Source organism: Podarcis cretensis (genome assembly GCF_951804945.1).
Source record: "Podarcis cretensis genome assembly, chromosome: 15".
Lineage (NCBI taxonomy): Eukaryota > Metazoa > Chordata > Lepidosauria > Squamata > Lacertidae > Podarcis > Podarcis cretensis.
In genome coordinates this window covers 29652753-29675816 of record NC_137185.1, presented here as the reverse complement: position 1 = coordinate 29675816, position 23064 = coordinate 29652753, and the positions used below count along the sequence as shown (strand labels likewise).

The 23064-nt window shown below is 50.6% G+C and overlaps 1 protein-coding gene across 3 annotated transcripts in view; it reads right to left on the bottom strand.

Annotated features, from left to right (window-relative positions):
- Positions 1-2039: 2039 nt before the first annotated feature.
- The window catches only part of BCL9L (BCL9 like), a 44611-nt gene continuing 23586 nt past the window's right edge, over positions 2040-23064 (bottom strand). The window contains exons 2-8 of one of the 3 annotated variants that reach the window (XM_079956142.1): positions 16865-17246; positions 16452-16577; positions 15038-15236; positions 14519-14603; positions 11421-13698; positions 6104-6364; positions 2040-5523 (exon numbers count right to left, since the gene is read on the bottom strand). In XM_079956142.1, coding sequence (XP_079812268.1) covers positions 4463-5523; positions 6104-6364; positions 11421-13698; positions 14519-14603; positions 15038-15236; positions 16452-16577; positions 16865-17168 — 4314 coding nt within the window. In that variant the 5' untranslated portion in view covers positions 17169-17246 and the 3' untranslated portion in view covers positions 2040-4462. The remainder of the gene's footprint in view (positions 5524-6103; positions 6365-11420; positions 13699-14518; positions 14604-15037; positions 15237-16451; positions 16578-16864; positions 17247-23064) is intronic. The other 2 variants (XM_079956143.1, XM_079956144.1) reach the window with 2 other exon arrangements.

Below are 23064 nucleotides of genomic sequence, written 5' to 3'. Positions count from 1 at the left end.
TATATTTTTTAAATAAATAAAGGGCAGTCACATATTTTATCCATCTATTCGTTAATATTAAGTGTTGGAAATAATCTCCATTATTTTGTGTACAGGATTCTATTCTCAAGAAGCCTATAAAAAAAAAGTTTATATATACATTTTAATAAATAAAGGACAGTCATATATTTTACCCATCTATTCTTTAAGTGTTGGAAATAATCTCCAATATTTTGTGTACAGGATTCTATGCTCAACAAGCCTATAAAAACCAGTTCCTTACGTTCTGGCCTAACCAAATGTTCCACATGATTTTTATTTTAAAATGAAATTCTGGGTGAAAGGGGCTTTATAACCTAAAACCTTTGCAACTCGAAATTTTATTTTCCTCCAAAACTTCCTTCCCAACAGTTGTACCAAATCTTGACCCCTGCAGCATTCTACAAAATTATTTAGGGAAAGGCAGGAAAACACCGTGAAAGGAAACACAGTCAAGTCCCTCTCTCCATCATAGTTCCCCCTACCTGGCCTATGCCCAGTAATGAGCTTGTTCCAAACAGGATCTGGAAATACCTGTGGCTACTGCCCAGTTCTCCTGAAGTCGTTTTGGACTCCCCAACTGGAGACCCATCCAGATATTCACCAGAGTAGCTTTTAAGCAAGCAGGATGAGGCAAAGCAAACCCAAAGAGAAGCTGCTGGTGTTACAGACTCTGAAAGGGAAAAGAGCAGCGCCATGCTCAATGGACATGTTATGGCTGCCCGTTTAAATTCCTCTTGCTTGGACAAGGAAATCCCATGGTGCAAAGTGGCCTCTGTGCAACTTGGCAGCTGAGCTGTCTTGCCAGCGCTCAAGTAAGGATGTCTGCAGCCAGGGTACCCTGCCCAGGAAGTAAACAAAGGGCAGACGTTTGCCTTCCTAGCTCAGTGGAAAGACTGAAGCCAGCACAAACAGCACAGGGTGAACTCTTTTGAGTTGGTTTCCCTACTACCACTAACTTCCTGGTAAACAAATACAATTCTCCCATCACAGATTTCCTTTGGACCAAATGGGTGAAATTCTCACCTTCCACATCCTCCACGGCTAGTGGGAAATGCAACCTGACACGTTGCCTTACCCCACGGAAAGCCAACTCTGCAGCCGCTCTCTTTCAGCAGGGAACCTCAATTGGACTTGCACACTGGGATTGCATGCAGCTCCCCATTCAGCAAGGTGAACATCTCCTCTCAGTGCAACACCTGCTACCTGCGCAGGAGTCCTTGTTTGTTTGGGAGCTGGCAAGGTGTGTGTGTGTGTGTTGCTCATGCAGCTGGGGAGGGCTGTGTGTGGAGGGGGGGCACGAGAAGCTTGTGTGAAATGTTACTCAGCATATCTCTGCTCCTATTGCAAATAATATCAGAGGGTACATTAAATAAAGTGATTTTGTGCCCACTTCCCCCTCCTGTTCCTGCTGGCATCCGTTTGTGAAACAAAACAGGCTCAGGATGGCAAAACGAAGGCCTGGAGAGATTCTTGGGAAGGCTGAGACTTTGCAGTCTCTCTTAGAGCAGTAGTACAGTCGTACCTTGGTTGTCAAACGCCCTGAACTCATACATTTTGGTTCCTGAATGATCAAAAACCGGAAGTGAGTGTTCCGGTTTTCGAACAGTTCCGGAAGTCGAATGGACTCCCAGAATGCATTCTGTTCAAGAACCAAAGTATGACTAAACAAAATAAAAAAATTCCTTCCAGTAGCACCTTAAAGACCAACTAAGTTAGTTCTAGGTATGAGCTTTCGTGTGCATGCACACTTCTTCAACGTATGACTGTGAATGGAATACCCTGAATCGAATCGGATACAACCAAGTCCAGAGCCACCTAGTGACTAACACATTACCCCTATCAGCAGAAAATGGGTCTTATCATGAGGGTGTGTGTGTACATGCACAGAATATTGTGGCCAGGGAAAGTCCAGATAAACCAGCCCTGCAGAATCGGGGCCCCTCTCAATCATACATTAGACTAGCAAGCAGCCCTTTCCTGCCCACACTCAAAGACACCACAAAAGGCTCCTTCCAAGCGAGTTTTGAAATGTCTTTTTAATAAAAAGGCACCTATAAAACAGGTCAATCAATACGTTACAGGCAGCACAGATACCCAAAAACAAGCCTAGAAATCATTTCAAAATAAAAACCAATAAGATGTCTTCACATATTGTATTTATATATTTATATTTATATATATATATATTTATAGAATGGTACAAAATGCATGGGTGGCAGGGAGAGGGGCCTTCCCCCTCCCCACATGGGATGACAAGAGAGCGGGCCAGTCCCCATTACCTGGGCACAAACACATCCGTTGTGGGCATTTTGGATTGCTTGAAATTGCATCGCTTGGGTCAGGTGTGTGTGCATGTGTGTGTTGAGAACGGGAAATGGACAGGTTGTGGCAAGAGACAGAGGAGAACAGGGCAGACTTTCAGCAGACGCCGCTCAAGCTGGGGAGCTGAGCGAGAAAGCACAATACACAAGACTGGACAACGTTCACAGCGCAAGGTGAGGCAGGGAGGGAGCAAAGGGCTGTGCGAATGACTGCGTGGCAAGGGGCCCAGGACCACCATATTGCTGATGAACCAGATGCAGCAGATTGGAAGGTGACACACCTGGCAGGTGTGGCTGCCACAGAGGATCAGGATCGCAGGCTTCAGCTGGGGCAACAGCCACCAGGGCAAATACGCAAACCAGGAACATTTCCCTTTGATTTTCAGAACAACTGACTCCCTGCTTCCCCTTCTGTCACTTCTGTACCCCTTTCACTGATCAGTTTTGAGTGCAGAACACCTTAGATGCCTCCCAGGTCATCTTTGCTGCCAGCGGGAGGATGAAGACATCTCCACACTTCTGCAAGGAGTACTGCACACCTTTCAAAGGGCCAGATGGAATTTAAAATAGGGCAGGTGATTTTGGCTTTATTACGTGGCACGCTCTAAGGGCTTGGGAATGTCGTCCTTGTGAGCAATCGCAAGCTTGCAGGTCCTGGTGCCATCTTGGTACCACCCAGCTGGTGATGGTGTTTGCCATAGAGGCTTGGTGGGGAGCGAACAAGGCCTTTCTCAAGCAAAAACAGATAAATGCTACCGAGGTGTGTGCAGCACTGGAACAAGCGCAGAAGAGCATGGGGAGCACTCACTCCTTAATACTAGGTGCCTAGAACTTTGTCGTATCACAGATCTGCATTGTATTTGCTTTTAGTCATCAAGCTGCTCGCTTTTCCTGTATGCAAATATTTCAATCCGGAACAGTCCAAAAGTGCAGACGGGGCTTTTCAAACGTTCCGATTCAGGGCTCTGGCAAAGCCAGCTTTTAGTCTCCATTCATTCAACTGGCTCGTTTCTATGATTCAAGCCAAATCAAATAAAGGAGATCAATGAAACATTCGTTTGACATGGACTGAATCATAGTTACTATGACGTCTCCCCACTTTGCTCTCATTATGTGACATATGTGTATAGAGGTGTGGTGTTTTTTTTGAGGGGGTGGGCAGGGGACAGGAAGAGATGCACCAGGGCAAAGGGTTGCTCGACCTGTGAGAGAACGTATGTGGCAACTGCAACAAGCCAAAATAAGATGGGAATGCTGGCATTTCTGTTCTCCCATCTTACAGATGCACATCAGGAACCTTGGAGCAGAAACTGTGGAAGAAGAGGGTGCTAAACGTGAGGTGCTTATGGGAGGAGGTGGCCAACATTTAAGTTACATTTCCCATTCTGGCTGTGTGTGTGTGTGTTTGTAGAAGAGGGCCATTCATTTCCAAATGCAATAATTGCACACATGAGAGAGAAGAGAGGCAGACTCCCAACCTGCTAGGGGACCAATGTCTTGTGCAGAGTGTTCTGGGGAAAAATATATATGGTTATGTGCCAAAGTAGTAACCCAGAGTATTGCTGCTGGGCTGACAGCATGGCTAGACTGGACCAAAACCATACAAGCCAAAGGACATCCTTCCCTCACATAGGGAAAAGGGGAAAGGGGGGAGGAGGAGGCATTCTGCCAGACTACGCAGAGGGCCACTGCATCATCTGACTAGCTGGCACCTAGCAGAGAGAATCAGCTGGTGAAACCTGCCATTTGGGCCCTCGAGCTCGGGATTTCCAGTCCACAATGAGTCAAACTTTGTCAATGGGTTGTATTTTCATTTGTTTCTTCCAAAAAACAGGTTTTGAGGCTTCTATTAAAACACAGAAATACAAACAATTCCAAGCCAGCAAAACTTTGCTGCTGCTGCTTCTTCTTCCCCCCAACCTATTTACAGCTGTTCCAAACCTTCTTGCACATTTTGGTTACTTAAAAAAAGAGAAAAAGAGAGAGAGAGAGAGAAACCAAGAGAGAAAGAGAGAAAGAAATTCACACTCAGAGGAAAGATCCAAACCAAACTCTGTGCCAGGGCAGAGACAGGGGCTGGCATCAGCATGGCTGCACCAGGAGGCTCCCCGCTGCCAGCCTCAGAAGGGCAGGTTGGCCATGCCACCTGCTCCTGGGCCGTAGCTCATCTGACCGTCCAGGGAGACGCTGCGCTGCCGCATGGGGTGTGAGACCATGAGGTTCTGCTGGGGTGGGGGGCCCATGAGCGAGCCTTGCGGGGAGATCATGTGACCCGGCTGCGCATACATCTCCCCCGAGACGGACATGCTGCGCTGCTTGGCCTGCATGAGCAGGAAGTTCTGCTGGGCAAGGAGGTTCTGCTGCTGGGGCAACATCATGCCCTGGTGCATGCTGTTGCTCATCATGGCTTGCTGGGGCGCCAGGCCTGTCCTGCCCAGCACAGGGGGCACCTGTCCCGGGTGGCACATGGCCATCCCACGCTGCATGCCCGGAGGGCCGGGCCGGGCCGGGGCCTGCTCTGCCATCATGTTCTGCAAGTTCATGAGGTGCAGGTTGGAGGGCGGCTGCGACTTGGGCCCCGGGCCCTCACCCTTGGGGAAGTACTGCAGTGTGCTGCTGGGCTTCTCGGACGGGATGATGCGCGACAAGTCGAATTCAGGGATGCCGGTGGGCGTGGGGCGGATCACGTCGCTCAGCTCCGGGTCGTTGAGCACCGAAGCCACACCAGGAAGCACCGATGGGTAGGGCTCCGGCGGCATCCTCCCGGCCATGCGCTGCTGCTGTTGCGGCGGCATTTGCCCCGGCTGTGGTGGGGGCAGCTCCTCCGGGGGCAGTCCCAAGCCTGGTGGATAGTGTTGCTGGACACCGCCACCCCCGGGAGCCATGGGCATATTGCCCCCATTCGCAGGGGGCTGCTGGAGGCGCGGGGGGAAGATCAGCTGTCCGGAAGGGCCGCAGGGCTGGTTCAGGGAGTCCTGGGCATTGGGGGGCAGCATCATCGGGTTCTGGGGGGGCGCACCGCTGTGCATGGGAATGTTGGCGCCCAGGGGGCTTGGCGAGGACATTGAGGGCTCGTGCGAGAGTGGCTGCTGCCCTGGCAGGTTCATTCCCATGGGGCTCTGAGCAGGAGCTGGCCCCACGGAGTTCATGTGCATCTGGTTGGGCTGGTTCCCACCCATGCCTGGAGGAAGAAAGAGAGAGGGGGGCTGTTAGGTGGCAGGCAAGGCAACAGGAAGCAAAGAAGCTATGGGGACCAAGCACACACACCCCGCACCCCCAAAAGGCAGGACAGAAGCAGGGCTGGCGTGTTGAGGCTCAGCAACGGCAGCCCCACCCCAACCCAATCTCTCTCAAGACAGAATTATTTATTAAGGGAGGAAAGGCACATTCCCCACTTCTCTCAACAGAAATAACTGGAGGAAGATGCCAGGGGCTCACCCCACTGCAGCTAGAGATGCCCTTCCTAGCCAGCACAGTTGGCAGCAGAGATCACGAAGGAAGGCAAAGAGACCAGCTGCCACTTCGAGTGCCATTTAACCTGCATTTAGCCAAAATGCCTGTTGGGGTTCTCAGGGTTGCAGGAATATCTGAAGCAGCCTCTCCGGGACGACTGGGGGAAGGAGCTGGAGACTCTCCTTGCCAGCCACAAAAAAGGCACTGCAGGAGATTTGCACGACCCTATGGTTGAAGAGGCAGCAGCAGGCAGCCCCACTTCCTTTCCCTATCCAGCCGGATGTGGGCCCCACGATACCGATACCTACCAGACATGGCACCTGGCGGAAGCATTGGCCGGTCGGGCATCATTTCATCGTCCGAGGTGGCGATGGTCTTGATGGCGTTGTGGTAGAGAGGGGTGGAGCTGGGCATGGCGTACTTGGACATCTGGGACATCATGAGTGACAAGGGGTTCTGGGACGGGGGTGGATCTGGAGAGGAAGGAAAAGGCAGGTTGGGGTTCAGGGGGCCAGAGGGGTTGCTAGGTGGGGCAGAGGAGCTGCTCCTAGGCCCAGGCGCCATCGGACCTGTAATGAGAGAGACAGCAAGCGGCTTAGGAACCAAGATTCAAAGCAGGAGGTCAGCTGGCAGCAGCCTCCACAGCATCCCTGAACCGGGACAACACCCCTTGCTTGGACGCATAGAGAAATATTTGTGTGGAAGAGCTGTGGTTCTGCGGCAGAGAACCACATTTCCCGGCAGAACTGGGAAAGACCACCTAAGTCTGAAACCTTGAAGGGCCTACGGCTGCCAGTCAGTGTGGAATGATACTAGGCCACTGGACCTACAGGGTATTAGGAAGCTTCCTATGGAGGGGGGTAGAAACCTCTGAACATTTTCTGTGGTCAACTGCCCCAAGGGTATGGATCAGATTCATTGTTCCGCCTACTTTTTTGCCTCTGCCTCCAACCGCTACTTGTGAGCAGCCCTTGCGCAGAAACAAATGCCCACCCCAACAACGCCAGCCAAAGACAGTGGCACATTCTGGCCCCAGAGTGAGGGTGGCATTTGTAATCAAAGAGATATGATCGCCACTGCGTTTCACTCGCACCCAACCCACCGGTGTGGGAAAGGTCAAAGAGTTGATGAAAAACTATGTTCAAGTCATGTTTTTAAAAACCACCGTTTTCCACATATACTTCAGGTATATTTTTGATTAAAAGTGCCTGCTAGTTGAAGGATGAAAACATGCACATATATCAGCCTTCACAACCTAGTGCTCTCCAGATAGTTGAAACAAAATAAAAAAAATCCTTCCTTCCAGTAGCACCTTAGAGACCAACTAAGTTTGTTATTGGTATGAGCTTTCGTGTGCATGCACACTTCTTCAGATACACTGAAACAGTGAGAGGGTGGGGAGGGGTATTACTCAGAAGGGTGGTGGGAATGGGTGATTGGCTGATAGGTGTGGTAAACCTGTTGATGACTGTTAACGACTGCAATTGGTCTTACAGGAAAAAGCAATGGGTGTGGCGGCTAAAAATAGCTATATCATGTATAATGAGATAAGAATCCAATGTCTCTATTCAGACCAGGTCTCTCCATGGTTTTAAGTTTGGTAATAAGTTGCAATTCAGCAACTTCTCTTTCCAGTCTATTTCTGAAATTCTTTTGTAATAAAACAGCTACTTTGAGATCTTGTGTAGAATGTCCTGGGAGATTGAAGTGTTCTCCTACTGGTTTCTGTCTCTTGTGATTCCTGATATCAGATTTATGTCCATTTATCCTTTGGCGTAGGGTTTGGCCTGTTTGTCCAAAATAGAGAGCTGAAGGGCACAGTTGGCATTTGATGGCATACACAGTGTTAGAAGATGAGCAATTAAATAGTCCTGAGATGGTATGTTTGATGTTGTTGGGGCCAGTAATGGTGTTGTCCAGATGTATGTGGCAGCACACGAAAGCTCATACCAATAACAAACTTTGTTGGTCTCTAAGGTGCTACTGGAAGGAATTTTTTTATTTTGTTTCGACTACGGCAGACCAACACGGCTACCTACCTGTAACTCTCCAGATAGGTTGGACTACAACCCCAGTAACCCCAACCAGTAGAGGCTGCGACGGAGTTGCAGTTCAAATCATCTAGAGAGCACCAGGTTGGAGAAAGCTGACATACATAGTATTCCTATTTCAATAGGGTTTCCATTTGGAGGTTCTCTCGGAACACAGAAACAGACCACCTGCTTTCAGACCCACTGCCCAGCTCTTTCCAGAAACAGGAAAGGGCTGACCCTTCTTCCCAATAATTTGTGTTTTCCTATCGGTCCCAGCTCCTGCCAACCTAGCAGTTCGAAAGCACATTAAAGTGCAAGTAGATAAATAGGTACCGCTCCGGCAGGAAGGTGATACAACCACTGATGGAGGTTAGCAATGAAATTATGGAGGGAAGGAGGGCGCCAGAATCGTGGAAAGAAGCCTTCATCACATTGATACCAAAATCGGAAGCTGAAAAGACACAACTTAAGAACTATCGTCCCATCTCTCTTTTAAATGTGGATTACAAAATATTTGCAGATATTCTGGCAAGTAGACTTAAAAAAGTTTTAAACGAAGTAATTCACAAGGACCAGGCGGGCTTTCTCCCAGGTAGACACTTGTTTGCTAACACAAGGAACATTATTGACATTTTGGAACTTTTGCAAACAGATATAAATACAAAAGCAGTGTTAATCTTTATAGACGCGGAGAAGGCCTTTGACAATATCTCCTGGAAATTTATAAGGGGAAATTTAAAAGAAATGGGAGTGGGACGGGGTTTTGAGAATGGGATTGATGCAATATATTCAGAACAAAAGGCTAAATTGATAGTTAACAATGTGGTTACAGAAGAGTTTAAAATTGAAAAAGGAACACAACAAGGCTGCCCTATCTCCCCTCTGCTATTTATTTTGGTTCTGGAGGTGCTCTTGAATATGATTAGAGGGGACCGGTTGGTGGAAGGAATTCAGGTCGGAGCAAAACAATATAAACTTAAAGCTTTTGCAGATGACCTAGTTTTGACCCTGCAGGAGCCAGAATCTAGTACGAAAAGAGTATTACAATTGATTCAAGACTTTGGTCGGGTGGCGGGATTTAAATTAAACAAACAGAAAACCAAGGTATTGGGGAAAAATTTGACAGATACAGAGTCAGAACGGTTTCAGAGAGAGACAGAATTAAATGTGGTTAAAAAAGTAAAGTACCTAGGGGTAAACATAACAGCAAAAAATCTGAATTTATTTAAGAATAACTATGAAAAATGTTGGTCAGAAATTAAGAGAGATTTAGACAGTTGGACAAAATTGAAACTTTCTTTGTTAGGCCGAATTGCTGCTATCAAGATGAATGTATTGCCAAAAATGTTGTTTTTGTTCCAAACACTACAGATTGTGGATAAGACGGAGTGCTTCCGGAAGTGGCAGAGAGATATATCTAAGTTTGTCTGGCAGGGCAAAAAGCCCAGAATTAAGTTTAAGATACTAACTGATGCGAAAGAAAGAGGGGGCTTTGCCCTGCCAGACCTAAAGTTGTACTATGAGGCCGCAGCTTTCTGCTGGCTAAAAGACTGGCTACTTCTCGAAGACACGGACGTACTGGATCTGGAAGGTTTCAACAATGCTTTTGGTTGGCATGCATACTTATGGTATGACAAGGTTAAGATCAATAAGGCCTTTAAGAACCATATTGTCAGAAAAGCAGTGTTTAATGTCTGGACAAAATATAAAGACTTATTGGAAAATAAAACTCCAAGGTGGCTATCACCTCTGGAAGCTAAGGCCCGAAAAAGACCCAATATGGAGGCCAAATGGCCAAAATATGGGGAAATACTAGAAAAAGATGGAGACAATTGGAAATTGCAGAGTTTGGAGAAAATGAAGGATAAAGTGTGAGACTGGTTACACTACGCTCAGATTAAAGAAGTCTTTAAAAATGATAAAAAGTTAGGGTTCCAGGTGGAGAAATCGAAATTGGAAACAGAATTGTTAGAACCTAAGACTAAGGTACTTTCAAGAATGTATAACTTGCTGTTAAAATGGAACACACAAGATGAAATGGTTAAATCGGCTATGATAAAGTGGGCACAGGATATTGGGTATAACATTATGTTTGAGGACTGGGAAAGGTTGTGGACCACTGGGTTGAACTTCACTGCATGTAATGCTTTGAAGGAAAATGTAATGAAAATGATATATAGATGGTACATGACCCCAGTTAAACTTGCCAAAATATACCATTTGTCTGATAACAAATGCTGGAAATGTAAAGGAAATGAAGGAACATTCTTTCACCTCTGGTGGACGTGCCCTAGAGTGAAGGCCTTCTGGGAAATGATATATAATGAGTTGAAAAAGGTATTTAAGTATACTTTCCCTAAGAAACCAGAGGCCTTCCTTTTGGGTATTGTCGACCAGAAGGTGTTAAGGAAGGACCGAACATTCTTTATGTATGCAACAACGGCAGCAAGGATACTCATCGCTAAGCACTGGAAAATTCAAGATCTACCCACACTGGAAGAGTGGCAGATGCAACTGATAGACTATATGGAACTAGCCGAGATGACCGGCAGAATCCGAGACCTGGGAGAAGAGAAGGTTGAAGAAGATTGGAAGAAATTTAGGATTTATTTACAAAAACACTGTAATTTGGTTGAATGTTAAGAAGGATGCCAGATCATAAACAATTGAGCACCACTAAATTAGACGCAATTTGGATGATAAATGAGACTGAGGAAAATATACATTTTTTGGAGAATCATCAGACTAAATTAAATGAATAAGACTTAAGAATGTAAATAAGTTGATAAATTGCTGGAAAAAGTATTGTAATGATGCAAGTGGGAGCGGGAGACGTGAGGGAGTCCAAAGAAGCTTTGATAATACGTTATGATATATGTTATATTGTTTATCACTTTTGCATTTTTGTATTTAAAAAATCTTAATAAATATTTAAAAAAAAACACACAAAAAACGGCGTTTCCGTGCGCTGCTCTGGTTCACCAGAAGCGGCTTAGTCATGCTGGCCACATGACCCGGAAGCTGTCTGTGGGCAAACGCTGGCTTCCTCGGCCAATAAAGCGAGATGAGCGCGCAACCCCAGAGTCGATCACGACTGGACCTAATGGTCAGGGGTACCTTTACCATTTTATGAAACAGGAAGCAAATATTCATTGAAAGTTGGCAGAACGGCACATACAACCCGAGAACTGCAAGCACCGCATAAAGCAGGGCGACAGGAGCACATAGAAGGGCCCAGAGAATGGGCTTGGTGTGCGGGGCAGCAGGAGAGTGTCTGGACCCAGATGTTGCTGATAACTTGTTAGCAGCCGAAACTCAGCATCAAGCAAATAATAATATAACGGTTAATCTCCTGAGCCGTATTTGCAATGCTTGACATCTAATGCAGACACTCCTCCCCCGCCCAGTTTTATTTCCATTTTTAAAAAGATGCCTACTTCCTGTTTGATAAGAACAACTGATTTTAAGATAAATGTAGGCTTTACTCTTTTTATTTTTTTAAAAAAGGAACAGGAGAGTCGCATTTCAATTTAAAACTGCAACGTGCTCCTTTTGCAGTCCCTGCCCTCAGGGTACAATCTAGGCCCATTACCTTGCTCGATGCTGCCCAGGGGTGCAGAGTTGCTCATTCCAAGGGCTGGCTTGCTCTGCCCAATGCCAGGGCTGGAAAGGGCGTTTTTGGGCGAGGGCGCCCACCCTGGAGAAGAGACGGCCATGGACGGGGACTTGAGGTGGCCGGGGGAGCTGGTCGGGGATCGGACGTTGAGCACGGAGCTGAGAACCTGCGGGGACTTGAGTGGGGCGCTGGTGGCACTGGCAGCTGGCAGGCTGACCATGGCGGAGGGCGTCTGCGGGGACTTGAGGTTGGCGGAAGGGGAGGTGCCCAGCGGGGAATGAACTTGGCTGAGCGTTGGAGACTTGAGGCGGCCCACGTTGGGAGAGTTCATCTGCCCCATGTTGAGGGCCAGGTCGGAAGGGCGGCGGCCCAGGCCTCTGACGGGCGCCTGGTGCATGTTTGTGGACGGGGCGCTGGTGGTGGGGGGCAGGGGGATGTGGCTGAGCCGCGTGGTGCTGCCCATGCCCCCCTGCTCGGGGCCAAACATGTCTGTGGTGTTGCTCATCTCCTGTGGCACAGGAGGGTACGGGCCCTGCATGCCTGGGAAGCCTTGTTGCTGCTGCTGAGGCGGCGGTGGCGGCTGCTGCTGCCCCTGACTGGGGAACGGTGAGCCCATCATCATTTTCGGGGGGCCCCCCATCATGGCTGCAGTGCCGTTGGGGGCACGCAGCCGAGCCATTTCCTCAGAGGGCATCATCTCGGGGCCGCGCATCTTCTGCGACATCAGCATCTGCTGCTGCTGAGGCGTCATCTGCACGTTCAAGTTCATGTTCATGTTCATGTTGACGTTCATGTTCATGTTGAGGTTGCCGGGGCCCAGTGCCGGCTCCATGTCCCGCAACGGCGGGCTCATCATGGCCCGCGAGCCGCCAAACTCCATGCCCAGCCCCTCCCCGGCAAACATGGCCGGCTCCACCTGCCGGTGTGCCTGCATCATGCGCTCCATCTCCATGCCCAGAGGCCGCTGCATCGCCCCCTGCCGCTTCTCCAGGTGGTGCCGCAACATCTCCTCACGAGCCCGCGGCGTCACGAAGCGCTCCGCCTCGCCCTGTCCCGGCAGGTAGGGCAGGTTCCCGGGGGCGAAGTTGCCAGGCCCCGCCATGGGCATGTCCTCGTTCCAGGCCATGCCGGGCCTCGGGGGGCGCTGCACGCTGCCCATGGGGCCCAGCGACTCGAGGGGCAGGTTCGGGATGCCCCCGAAGCCCCTCTGCATCTGGTTCCCGGGGAATCGCGGCCCCGCGAAGGATGGCCGCAGCTGCATCTGCTCGGGCATGTCCATGGGCACGCCCCGCAGCAGCCACTGCTCGCCGGGCTTGCTGTGGTAGGGTGGCGGAGGCCCCCGCAGAATCATGGTACCCATGGGCTGGGGCAGCATCATGTCCTGCAGGGGCCGCCCGCCGTGCATGCCCACCTGCTCCTCCTTGCGCCGCTTTTCCTCGTAGTACTCCTCCTGCAGCTTCCGCCAGGCCACCTGCTCGGGCGTCAGGCTGTCCTGGCCCAGCCGCTGCATCATCATGTTCATCTGCTGCCCCATGTCCACTCCGGAGGGAACGGGGCCCTCCTGCTCCAGGCTGGGGCCCCCCAGGCTCTGAGTCTGCGAGATCATGGACTGCAAGGGCTCCTCGTATTTCTTCAAGCCGGTGGCCCCAGGGGGAGGGGCCTGGGGGGCCTGCGGTGGAGGGGCCTGGGGAGGCAGGACGCCCCCCTCGCCAGCCCCGGGGCTCCCCTTGAGGAAGGGCTCGGCCTCGCTGCTGCGCAAGAGCAGGCGCTCAATGTCCCGCAGAGTCTGCAGAGACCGCTCACGGTGCTCCAGCTGCTCCTTGGAGAGGCCCTCCGTGTTGAGGGCGTTGCGGGGCCCATTCCCCGCCGAGGGGGGCCCAGCGTTGGCCCCTTCCCCCATCAATCCATCGGCTGCCCCAGCAGGCAAGGAGCTGGGGGCGGTGGGCGTGTTAGGATGGGTGCCGCTGGGGGCGGTGCTGCTGCTGCTGCCGTTCCCCACGGAGTTGGGGGTCAGGTCCCGGCGGGCATCCTCGGGAGCCCCCTCTTGTGGGAGGGGGCCGGCCGTGGGCAGCGGTCCTTGGCCAAGACCTAGTGGTGGGGGTGCCGGAGGCTGGGGAGGTGGTGGTGCAGAAGCCGGAGGCTGCCCCTGGGCTTGGCTACTCGGGGGCACGGCGGGCTGGGACTGTGGGGTGCTGGCAGGAGACGGGTTGATGGGCAGCGGCTCGGGAGTGGCTTGTATCTTTGGGATGGGCACCTGCAGGGAAGGAAAGAAGGAGGGTCAGTGAGGTGGGTGGATGCCTTGTTCCAGGGTGCACACGTCCAACCTTCACCTTCAATGGTGTGGCCCGCGCCAACCCAAACCCTCAGCCAGGGGTAGTCAACCATTTTATACCTACCGCCCACTAATGCATCTTTCTTGATGGCAAAATTTCCTTACCGCCCACCAGTGCTCGATGGAAGGAGGATTCAGCTTGTGCCTTAGAACCCCCTACCGCCCACCTAGAATCCTGAAATGCCCACTAGTGGGTGGGAGGGACCAGGGTGACAACCCCTTGTCAGGTGTGCGTGCAGGAGCCAGGCCCTGTGACCAACAGGATTTTGCAGGACTGGGGCCTTCCTAGGTTTGTTCTGAAGACGCAAGGTGCAGCCGCACAGGTGAGGCTGATTGGTAACTCACAGCACCTGGTGGCAAGAGCTGGGAAGGGATATAAGGTCAGCGTTTCCCTTCGGCTCTTTGCCACAGCAACATGTTTCCTGCCTTGCTGTGTTTGGCTTCTTGCTTCCTGATCCTTGAACCCTGGCTTCTTGACTCCCTGCTTCTTGATCCTCAGACCCCTGACTTCGTGGTACCTTGCTTCCTGACCCTCGGACCCTCGGCATTTTGACTCCTGGCTCTCTGACCCTAGGACTCTTGGCTTCCTGACTCCTGGCTTCTGGCCCCCCCGTTCCTGCTCCCACCCCATCTTGCCCCTGGTCCTGATGTCCTATGCCAGGACTTTGATCGCCTGTGAACAGGACCGTGACACCTCTGCCCTCAGCAGTTCCGAAGCCCTGAGCCCCCATCCATTTCCTACCTGATCCAACTTGGCCCGGGGCACATGCTGCTGGTGGTAGCCCAGGATGGAGTCCGCTCGGCCTTGAAGGACAGCTTCTGCCGCCCTGCAAACACAAACAAGGCAGGCTATCAAGCAGATGTCTTGCCGGCCCTGCCCACATGCATTCCGTTAAGAAACCTGGGCTCTCCCCTTTCCCTGCCTGTTGTTTCCCCACCGACGGTACCCATGACTGGGGTCCCTGAATGCAACGGAAGGGGTGCTTTGGCTGAGGAAGGGAGAGGGTCCCATGGAACCCAACGCTTCCTTTGACTCTACGCTGCCCCAGTGTGACTGGAGGGCCTTTCCATTCCCGTTGGGGAGAAGCATGAGCCTCAAGGCCTCAGCGACAGGTGAGGGGAGCCGAGGGGAGAAGCCGAGAGGGGCACAAACTCTGGGTAGAAGTGGGTTTTTTTGGAAAGCCACCCACCAAGCCATGCCCACAGGAGAAGCCACGGGTAGAGGAAGGCCCGGAACCCTACCCGCCACATGAAGGCTTACGTGTTAGCGAGGTGCGTCGTGAAGACATAAACAAACTGCAACGGCTGCTTCCCGCCACTGTTCCTGGTGTCTGACCTCAGGCCGGGGGTTGCTCCATGGGGCGTGCCAGACGCGTTGCTCTCGCTCAAGGCTGGCAGCGGATTGGGTCCTGGGCCCAGCTGCGAGGCCGCGGTCATTGCCGACTCCACTACATTACAATCTGCAGTGGAAGGGGAGAGGAGGAGTTAGAAAGCCAAGAGCAGGAGCCGCTGGTCAGCTGTTGGGTCCAGCAGGAGAACCTCGGAGCTGGGAGCAGGGAGCTGAAAAGCCTGGAGGTCCATATCCAGGGAGCCTCAACCTCCTTCCCAGTTTATTTCAATCCCCATCCTGTATGTGATGATATTTCCTGGTCATACCTGCCAAAAGAACACAGCAAGAGAAGGTTCCCATCCCTCCTTGTCCCCCATGCATTTCACATTGTGCTGGTTCCAGCTATCACAGATCACTCTTTGCTGGGGGAGAGGAGGGTGGGGAGGCTTCTCACTAAGGAAATGGCTGGAATGGCCAAAGGAAAAGAGATGGGAAGTCATGGCTGTATGTGTTTCTGTTTCAAGGGGTGTCTGTTATTTACTTTGGAAAGCTTTTAATGTTTGATGCGTTACAGTATTTTAATATTTTGCTGGAAGCCGCCCAGAGTGGCTGGGGAAGCCCAGCCAGATGGGCAGGGTATAAATAATAATAATAATAATTAATAATAATAATAATAATAATAATAATAATAATAATAATAATAATAATTACTACCACTACTACTACTTTGCTGCTTTTAATGACTATTGTTATTGTGTTGTTGTTTTTTTAAAAAACCTATGTAACAATTCGTACGTACAACAATCCAGTTAGTTGCTTTGCGCCTCTCCACCCAACCAGAAAAGTGAGACCGAAATTTTAGCATAAATAAAACAGCATACCGGTAATAAATGCGCTCCATAATAAGAAGAAACTGAACAGCCGCAAAGAACCGAAGGAGATGGATGCTGTGAAAAACCCTATATGCTTAAAGTCCATTTCCCCCACCCCACTCACAGTATCCTGCAAACTGTAGTTCACCCCTCACAGAGCTACAATTCCTGGCACTCTGACCAAACTACAGTTCCCAATATTCTTGGGGCAGGGGTGTAGTTTAAATGTATGGTTTGTGTGTGTGCTCTGGTGGGGCTGCTGCCCGCTGCTTTGAAGGGCTGCAGGCAAAGGTTTTGGGGTGTCAATTCACTGCAGTTTCAGGAAGCAAAACATGCAAATCCCAGAGTAAGCGATGCTCGAAATGCTGCAAGTCAAGGAGCCCTTTGGGCTCATTCTAAGCCACTAGGGGCCAGTATTTCACCACGCACACCTGGACACGCAAGACACACATGGGTGGATGAGCACAACTCACTGTGGGCGCTGCTGAGAGGCTTCTCCTCTTCCTCCTCGCTGTCTGGTCCTGAGCACCACTCGTCCCCACTGTAGGGCTGCTTCCTTTCCAGCACGCAGCGCCGCTTGCTCCGGGGGGCCACTTCGCCTACAAGGAAGGAATGCGCCGTGAGCCTCCCACTGTTCCTCTGGCCCAGAGGGGCAACTGCGCAGCGAGAGGGGAAAGCGGCAGGCAGGTAAGCAGGCAGGTGTTAGCGGCGGCAGCGGCACCCAGGGAATGGCCACGCCCCCTCTGCCGGTCCTGCCCCCACCCTCCGGCCTGGAAGAGAGGCAAGGCGGAGCCAAGTTGGGCAGAGGCAGGAGCCCTCAGCAGGGGGCAGCACTGCAGAGATGGCTCCAGCCTGCCGTTCTCCCTCCAGCCAACAGGCCCCTCACCTTTCAGCTCCTTGTCCAGTGAGGTAGTGGTGGCTTCCTGCCGCTGCTCTCCGGAGTCCACGGAGACACTCCGCTCTCGCTTCACTTTGCCCTTCAAGGCCCCAAAGACGGGCACAGGAGGCTGGCTGGTTTTCAGTCCAGAGTTGCCAGGAGTTTGCTGGCTGGCTTTGCCACCATGATTCCCTGCCCCCACGCCCTTCGTGCCCAGGTTGCAGGTGGGGCTTTGGCTCACATTATGGTGCTGGGGCTGGGCACTGCTGTTACCTGTCTTTCCATGATTGGTCAGTTTATTGTCAGGGTGCATTTGATTGGCTAAGGCTTCTGGCAGCGACACTGGAGGAAGCTCCAAGTCCCTGCTGCTTCTTCCTGTTGGGCAAAACACCTGTGCAAGGGGGCGGGGGAAAGAGAAAAGGAAGAAAAATGGTGGTCAGAGCTGCGGGTGGTGGAGCGAGAGCAACCACTGCTAGCCTCTGTCCAGGATCAGACCAGACTGCCACCTAAGTGCCCAGTCCAATTACCACAACAGTTCCTTCATGACCAAGGTTATACGGTACTGTGCTGCCACACAGTTAACACTCTCACAGTCACAACTCAGCCTGCAATAGCAGCCATCACCAAGCCATCTCCACGGGCAGCCCTAAATAGACTGCATTACACTAGTCAAGTCTACAGGTTACAAAGGCCAGTCACCGTGACCCAACTATCAGCTGGAGGTGGACATAGGCACTGCCAGTGGCCAGGTGGAAGTCAAGGAGTACGCCATAGTAAGAGACTGATCCTTCAAGGAGTGTGTAAGCCCGTCCAGAAGAGATCAACCCTCCAGTTCCCAGACATGGGAACCACCAATCCACAGTACAGTGGTACCTTGGGTTACATATGCTTCAGGTTACAGACTCCGCTAACCCAGAAACAGTATCGGGTTAAGAACTTTGCTTCAGGATGAGAACAGAAATCGTGCTCCGGCGGCGTGGCAGCAGCAAGAGGCCCCATTAGCTAAAGTGGTACTTCAGGTTAAGAACAGTTTCAGGTTAAGAACGGACCTCCGGAACGAATTAAGTACTTAACCCGAGGTACTACTGTACCTCTGCTTTGTTGGCATCTAGTTTTAGCTCATTGACCGTCATGCAGCCCATTACTAACCCTAGGCACTGGCAAAGAAGCACTTGCACAGCTTCACTCAGTTCCAGAGGAACAGAGCTAGATCTCTATGGAAAGCTATGTGGATGTTTTGGAAGGGCCTGGATGCTTTTCCTGTTGCTTCCAGGAGAGGCATTTCTCTGTGATTCAGCAGCCAGTTGTTCTTGTTCAGCTCCCTTCCAACGTGCTGCCCTTGCCAGGGAGTCTGCCAGAGGCAGCCGTGGGAATGGAACTGCTCTCCCTATCTCCAGGGTTGCCAAGGCAGACACACCGAGAAACGACAGAGGAATGGAAAAGCTTCCTTGGGACATACATGAATGGGCACCGTGCCAGGCCCACAGTTGAAGAACCCAGTGCACTCATTCCTACAGGTGAAGCAATGCCCGCTAGCTAGCTGAGGCCAGAGGGCACCTAGGCAGTCAACACTTCCATGCCTGTGAAAAGTTTAATTTGGGACAGCAGCATTGCCTGGCCAGCCCCTTCATTCCTCCCCTTGACCAGCACCCATCTCTAATTCCCATCTGATGGTGGCAATCCCAGAGGCAGGGATGAAGTTTAATTCTCTGCCTGCAATCTGGGAGGGAGGGAAGGAGGGGAGCCGCTGTCCCTTTAAGTGTCAGCCTGTCGCACTGGCTGGCTCAGTCTCTGGGGGCCTATTAATAGCAGCTGGAAAGATCACATCACTCCCGGGATATTTATACCCCTTTCGTTCCACACCAGGAGAGATTTATTTCCATGCTGCCTAACCCAGGCCTGCCCAGCACAAGAGCCTGCCTGGCGGGGGGGGGGGGGGCAGACACACGCAGAGTAGGGGGAGGAGAGAGGAGCTTGCCTGCTGCGAAGTCTGCCTTGGTGGGGAACAGGATGTGGCCAAAGGCCTGAGATGCCCCCTGGCAACACGTGGGCTCTCACCTGGGGCAAACGCAGATAACACAGAGGGCGCACGCTCACCGCTGCAAGTTGTGGAGGAGCAGGAAGAGTAACCCAAGGCTATGCACAGATGCCACAGGGTCCTATAGCAGGAGGGCAACAGGTGGCATCTGTGCCCGGAGGCGTCCAGTTGTGCCATGCATACACAGAACGATAGAGTTGGAAGAGACCCCAAGGTTCATCTATTCCCACACCCCCTGCAATGTAGGACTATGCAGCCATCCCACACGGGGATCGAACCTGCAACCTTGGTGTTATGAGCACCATGTTCTAACCCAGCTTTCATGGCATATGCATGGTATGATCACCATCCCTTGGCCTGACCTGGTTAAACAAGAAGGGTCACAGGAAGCCGCCAATCCGGCCCCTCCCCACCCAGTTTATAAGGCTGCCCACAGCACAGCTCCCGCATTTGTGACACCCAAGTTGCCAGGGTTAACAGCCCACCAGTGCAATCGCTCCCCCTCTCCCCCTAGTTCAGCCGGGGAATGCCTTCGGGTGGTAGGTCTTTCCATGGGGCAGTGCCCTTGCAGCCCTTCTTTTCAAAACCATCCCAGGTAGCCCATCCCAGAAAAACCCAGCCGTGTACATTTGCTTCCAATTTCTCTGGGCATAGGTCTTCCATATTCCTCTTGTGCTACTCACATTTACTGCATTTTATATTCCACCTTCCCCCCGCCCACCCCAAACCAAGGAGGGGAAGGTGGCGCACGTGATTCTCTCGCTTCTTCATTTATCCAGTATATCTGAAGGAGCGTCTCCAGCCCCATCGTTCTACCCGGACACTGAGGTCCAGCGCCGAGGGCCTTCCCTCATTGCGAGAAGCAAAGCTACAGGGAACCAGGCAGAGGGCCTTCTCGGTAGTGGCGCCCGCCCTGTGGAACGCCCTCCCATCAGATGTCAAACAGCACAACAACTACCAGACTTTTAGAAGACATCTGAAGGCAGCAATGTTTAGGGAAGCTTTTAATGTTTGATGTATTACAGTATTTTAATATTTTGTTGGAAGCTGCCCAGAGTGGCTGGGGAAGCCCAGCCAGATGGGCGGGATATAAAGAAGAAGAAGAAGAAGAAGAAGAAGAAGAAGAAGAAGAAGAAGAAGAAGAAGAAGAATTAATCCCCACAACAACACTTTGAGACAGATGAAAGGCAGTGACTGGTCCAAAGTCACCCAGTGCACTTCATGGCCAAGTGGGGATTTGAACTCTGGTCTCCCAAGTCCCAGTCTGGCACTCTAACCACTACACCACACTGGCTTGTCATTTCTTCCCAATCATTGGTATGTTGTTCCTCCTATTTACTGTCATTGGACATCAATTGTTGGCTGGTTGTTGGGTGGGGAGGGAGCCAACTTTTAATGGCTTCTGTGGGGCAGTGAACTTCCCCAAGTTCTCCTCATGAACCTCAAAGGCAATGGGCTCCACTTAGGCAGGACTCCGTCTCCTCAGAGGCAGATCTGCTAACTTGGAATGGCTGGGACTGCTGCTTCTTAGATCTGAGCAGGTGAGGACAGGTTGAGGCTATGGATATTGGCAGGCACTCTGGACACGTTCAGAGGTACTTGAAAACACTACTACACATATTTCAGGACTTCATAGTAGTACAGTGGTACCTTGGGTTAAGTACTTAATTCTTTCTGGAGGTCTGTTCTTAACCTGAAGCACCACTTTAGCTAATGGGGCCTCCTGCTGCCACCGTGCCGCCGGAGCCTGATTTCTGTTCTCATCCTGAAGCAAAGTTCTTAACCTAAAGCACTATTTCTGGGTTAGTGGAGTCTGTAACCTGAAGCGTATGTAACGTGAAGCGTATGTAACCTGAGGCACCACTGTATTGAAAATTGCTCAGAGGGCCGGTCCTGATATATACTGGGAAAAATTAAGGCCTGGATTAAAGAACAGATTCCTCAACTACAAGGTAAACAATGGTCCTTGTTTCTCAATTTGACCCTTTTACATGGTTTTGTAGTATTTTATGCATTGCGAATTGCCGTTATTTTTTATTGATTATAGTTTAGTAATTCTTTATTGCAATTGTTAAGTGTAAACTGTTTATAATTATTATCTGCTGATATTTAATTTTACTGTTTACTGTAATGGATTACTGAATATTGCTTTAATTGACAAACATTAAGTTGTTTATCTTAAAGTTACGTTTTCATTATGGTTTTTTTGTATTGGATCAGATTTGTTGTTAGGTGTTATTATCTTTGCTGCCTATGTTGTGGTTTCTTTAGCTTGCAAACTGCCTTGTAGTATAGTAAAACAAGAAAGGGGTATACAAATAAAAAGTGAAATGAAAAACGAAATGAAATTGCTTTTGCAAGCCCCTCCCCCCCAATCTTTGCCTCAAGCTGAAGAACTTCAGTTGAAGATGGATCCCGAAGGAGGCATCTTGTTGGGCTGCTGGAAGACAAATGGGGGAGCGGATGGGAGTGTACCCCTTGTGTAACTTGTGATTGGGGAAGGAGTAAACGATGCTCAAGCTGCAGCTCAATAACATAGCTGAGCACCTGCCCAGACACTGATCATAAAAGTGTTTGCAGGACACAGAAAGGAAAGGTGCATTGCATAAATAAATGAGGGTGGATTTGATTTAAATCACGATTTAAATCACCTGTCAGTAAGACTTGATTTAAATCTTTTTTTTTTTTACAGAAATGACTCATTCTTGCTGGTATAACCTTAATATTTACAACCAGATGAAGGTTTCATTTTTGGAATAATCAATTTTCAGAGTAGTTTTTAAAGTTATATCAAAAATTACTGATTTGGTTATGCTTTTAGAAATACATAGATAACTATGAAATTATTGTAGGGTTTAATAAGTTAACTGTTTATATTTGGACAACTTTTCTGCAATCAGAAAGATTTTCTCCCAAAAGCATTTTATTTGAAAAATCAGACTTAAATAAAATAAAATCTGATTTAAATTTAAAAAACCTGGTTTTTTTAGGGTTTTTTTTTAAAAAAAAAATCATTGATTTTTGTACACCCTGAAGTAAATACACCTTTAAATATTGGACATCAGCAGTTCGGCCCCACATGTACTGGAGCAATGGCAACCAGCTGCTCTGCACCCAGAACTCTTGTGCAACTTCCAAGGCCAGTCTGGTGATTCTCAGCACCTTGCAACCAAACACACACTGAGCACTAGCCAGCCAAGCCAGCATGCATGGCAGAGCCTGCTTCCGCGTGTGTCCACATGCCTGCATCCACCCCTGCCCACGCAGCAGTATTCAGCACTTGCCAGGGCGCTATGAAAAGGATAAGGAGGAAACACACAGAGAGCGCTCCCCTGCCCAGGCACAACCACTCTGGGCGACTGGCTGAAAGCAGAGGAAGAAACAAGCCCAGCACACTCCACAAAAGGGGAAACATGCAAATCTCAGCTCAGTGGGAAAGAAAAGAGGCAGACACTCCCTCCGTGCAAAGCCACATGTCCCAAAGACATGGCTACAGTCTACTTACTACCCACAACGGCCTCCAGGGAGTGACACAGGATCCTGCCCTGACATGTTATAATATAAGCCAAGGAGTCTCAGCCTCTTGCAAAGGCACCTGGCTCCTTCCAGCAGCCATGCTTGCTCCAGCTATGGCACTCAGCATCCTGCTGCAGGGAGATTAGGTCCACTGGGTAAAAAGGACCCCTGACCATTAGGTCCAGTCATGGCCGACTCTGGGGTTGCGGCACTCATCTTGCTTTATTGGCCGAGGGAGCCGGCGTACAGCTTCCGGGTCACGTGGCCAGCATGACAAAGCTGCTTCTGCCGAACCAGAGCAGCGCACGGAAACGCCCTTTACCTTCCCGCCGGAGTGGTACCTATTTATCTACTTGCACTTTATGTGCTTTCGAACTGCTAGGTGGGCAGGAGCAGGGACCGAGCAACAGGAGCTCACCCCATCACGGGGATTCGAACCGCCGACCTTCTGATCGGCAAGCCCTAGGCTCTGTGGTTTAAACCAGTGCCACCCACATCCCTAGGCCCACTGGGTAGGCAGCTGTAAAGGCAACCCAGAGGGGATGTTCAGAGGCCCTGCCAGTCTGGGTGGTTCTTTCTCTTGGAAAGGAAGCACCAGGGCCAGTTGCTGCTGTAGTATGGAAGTACAAGTACCCTGCCAGCCAGGACTAGGGAC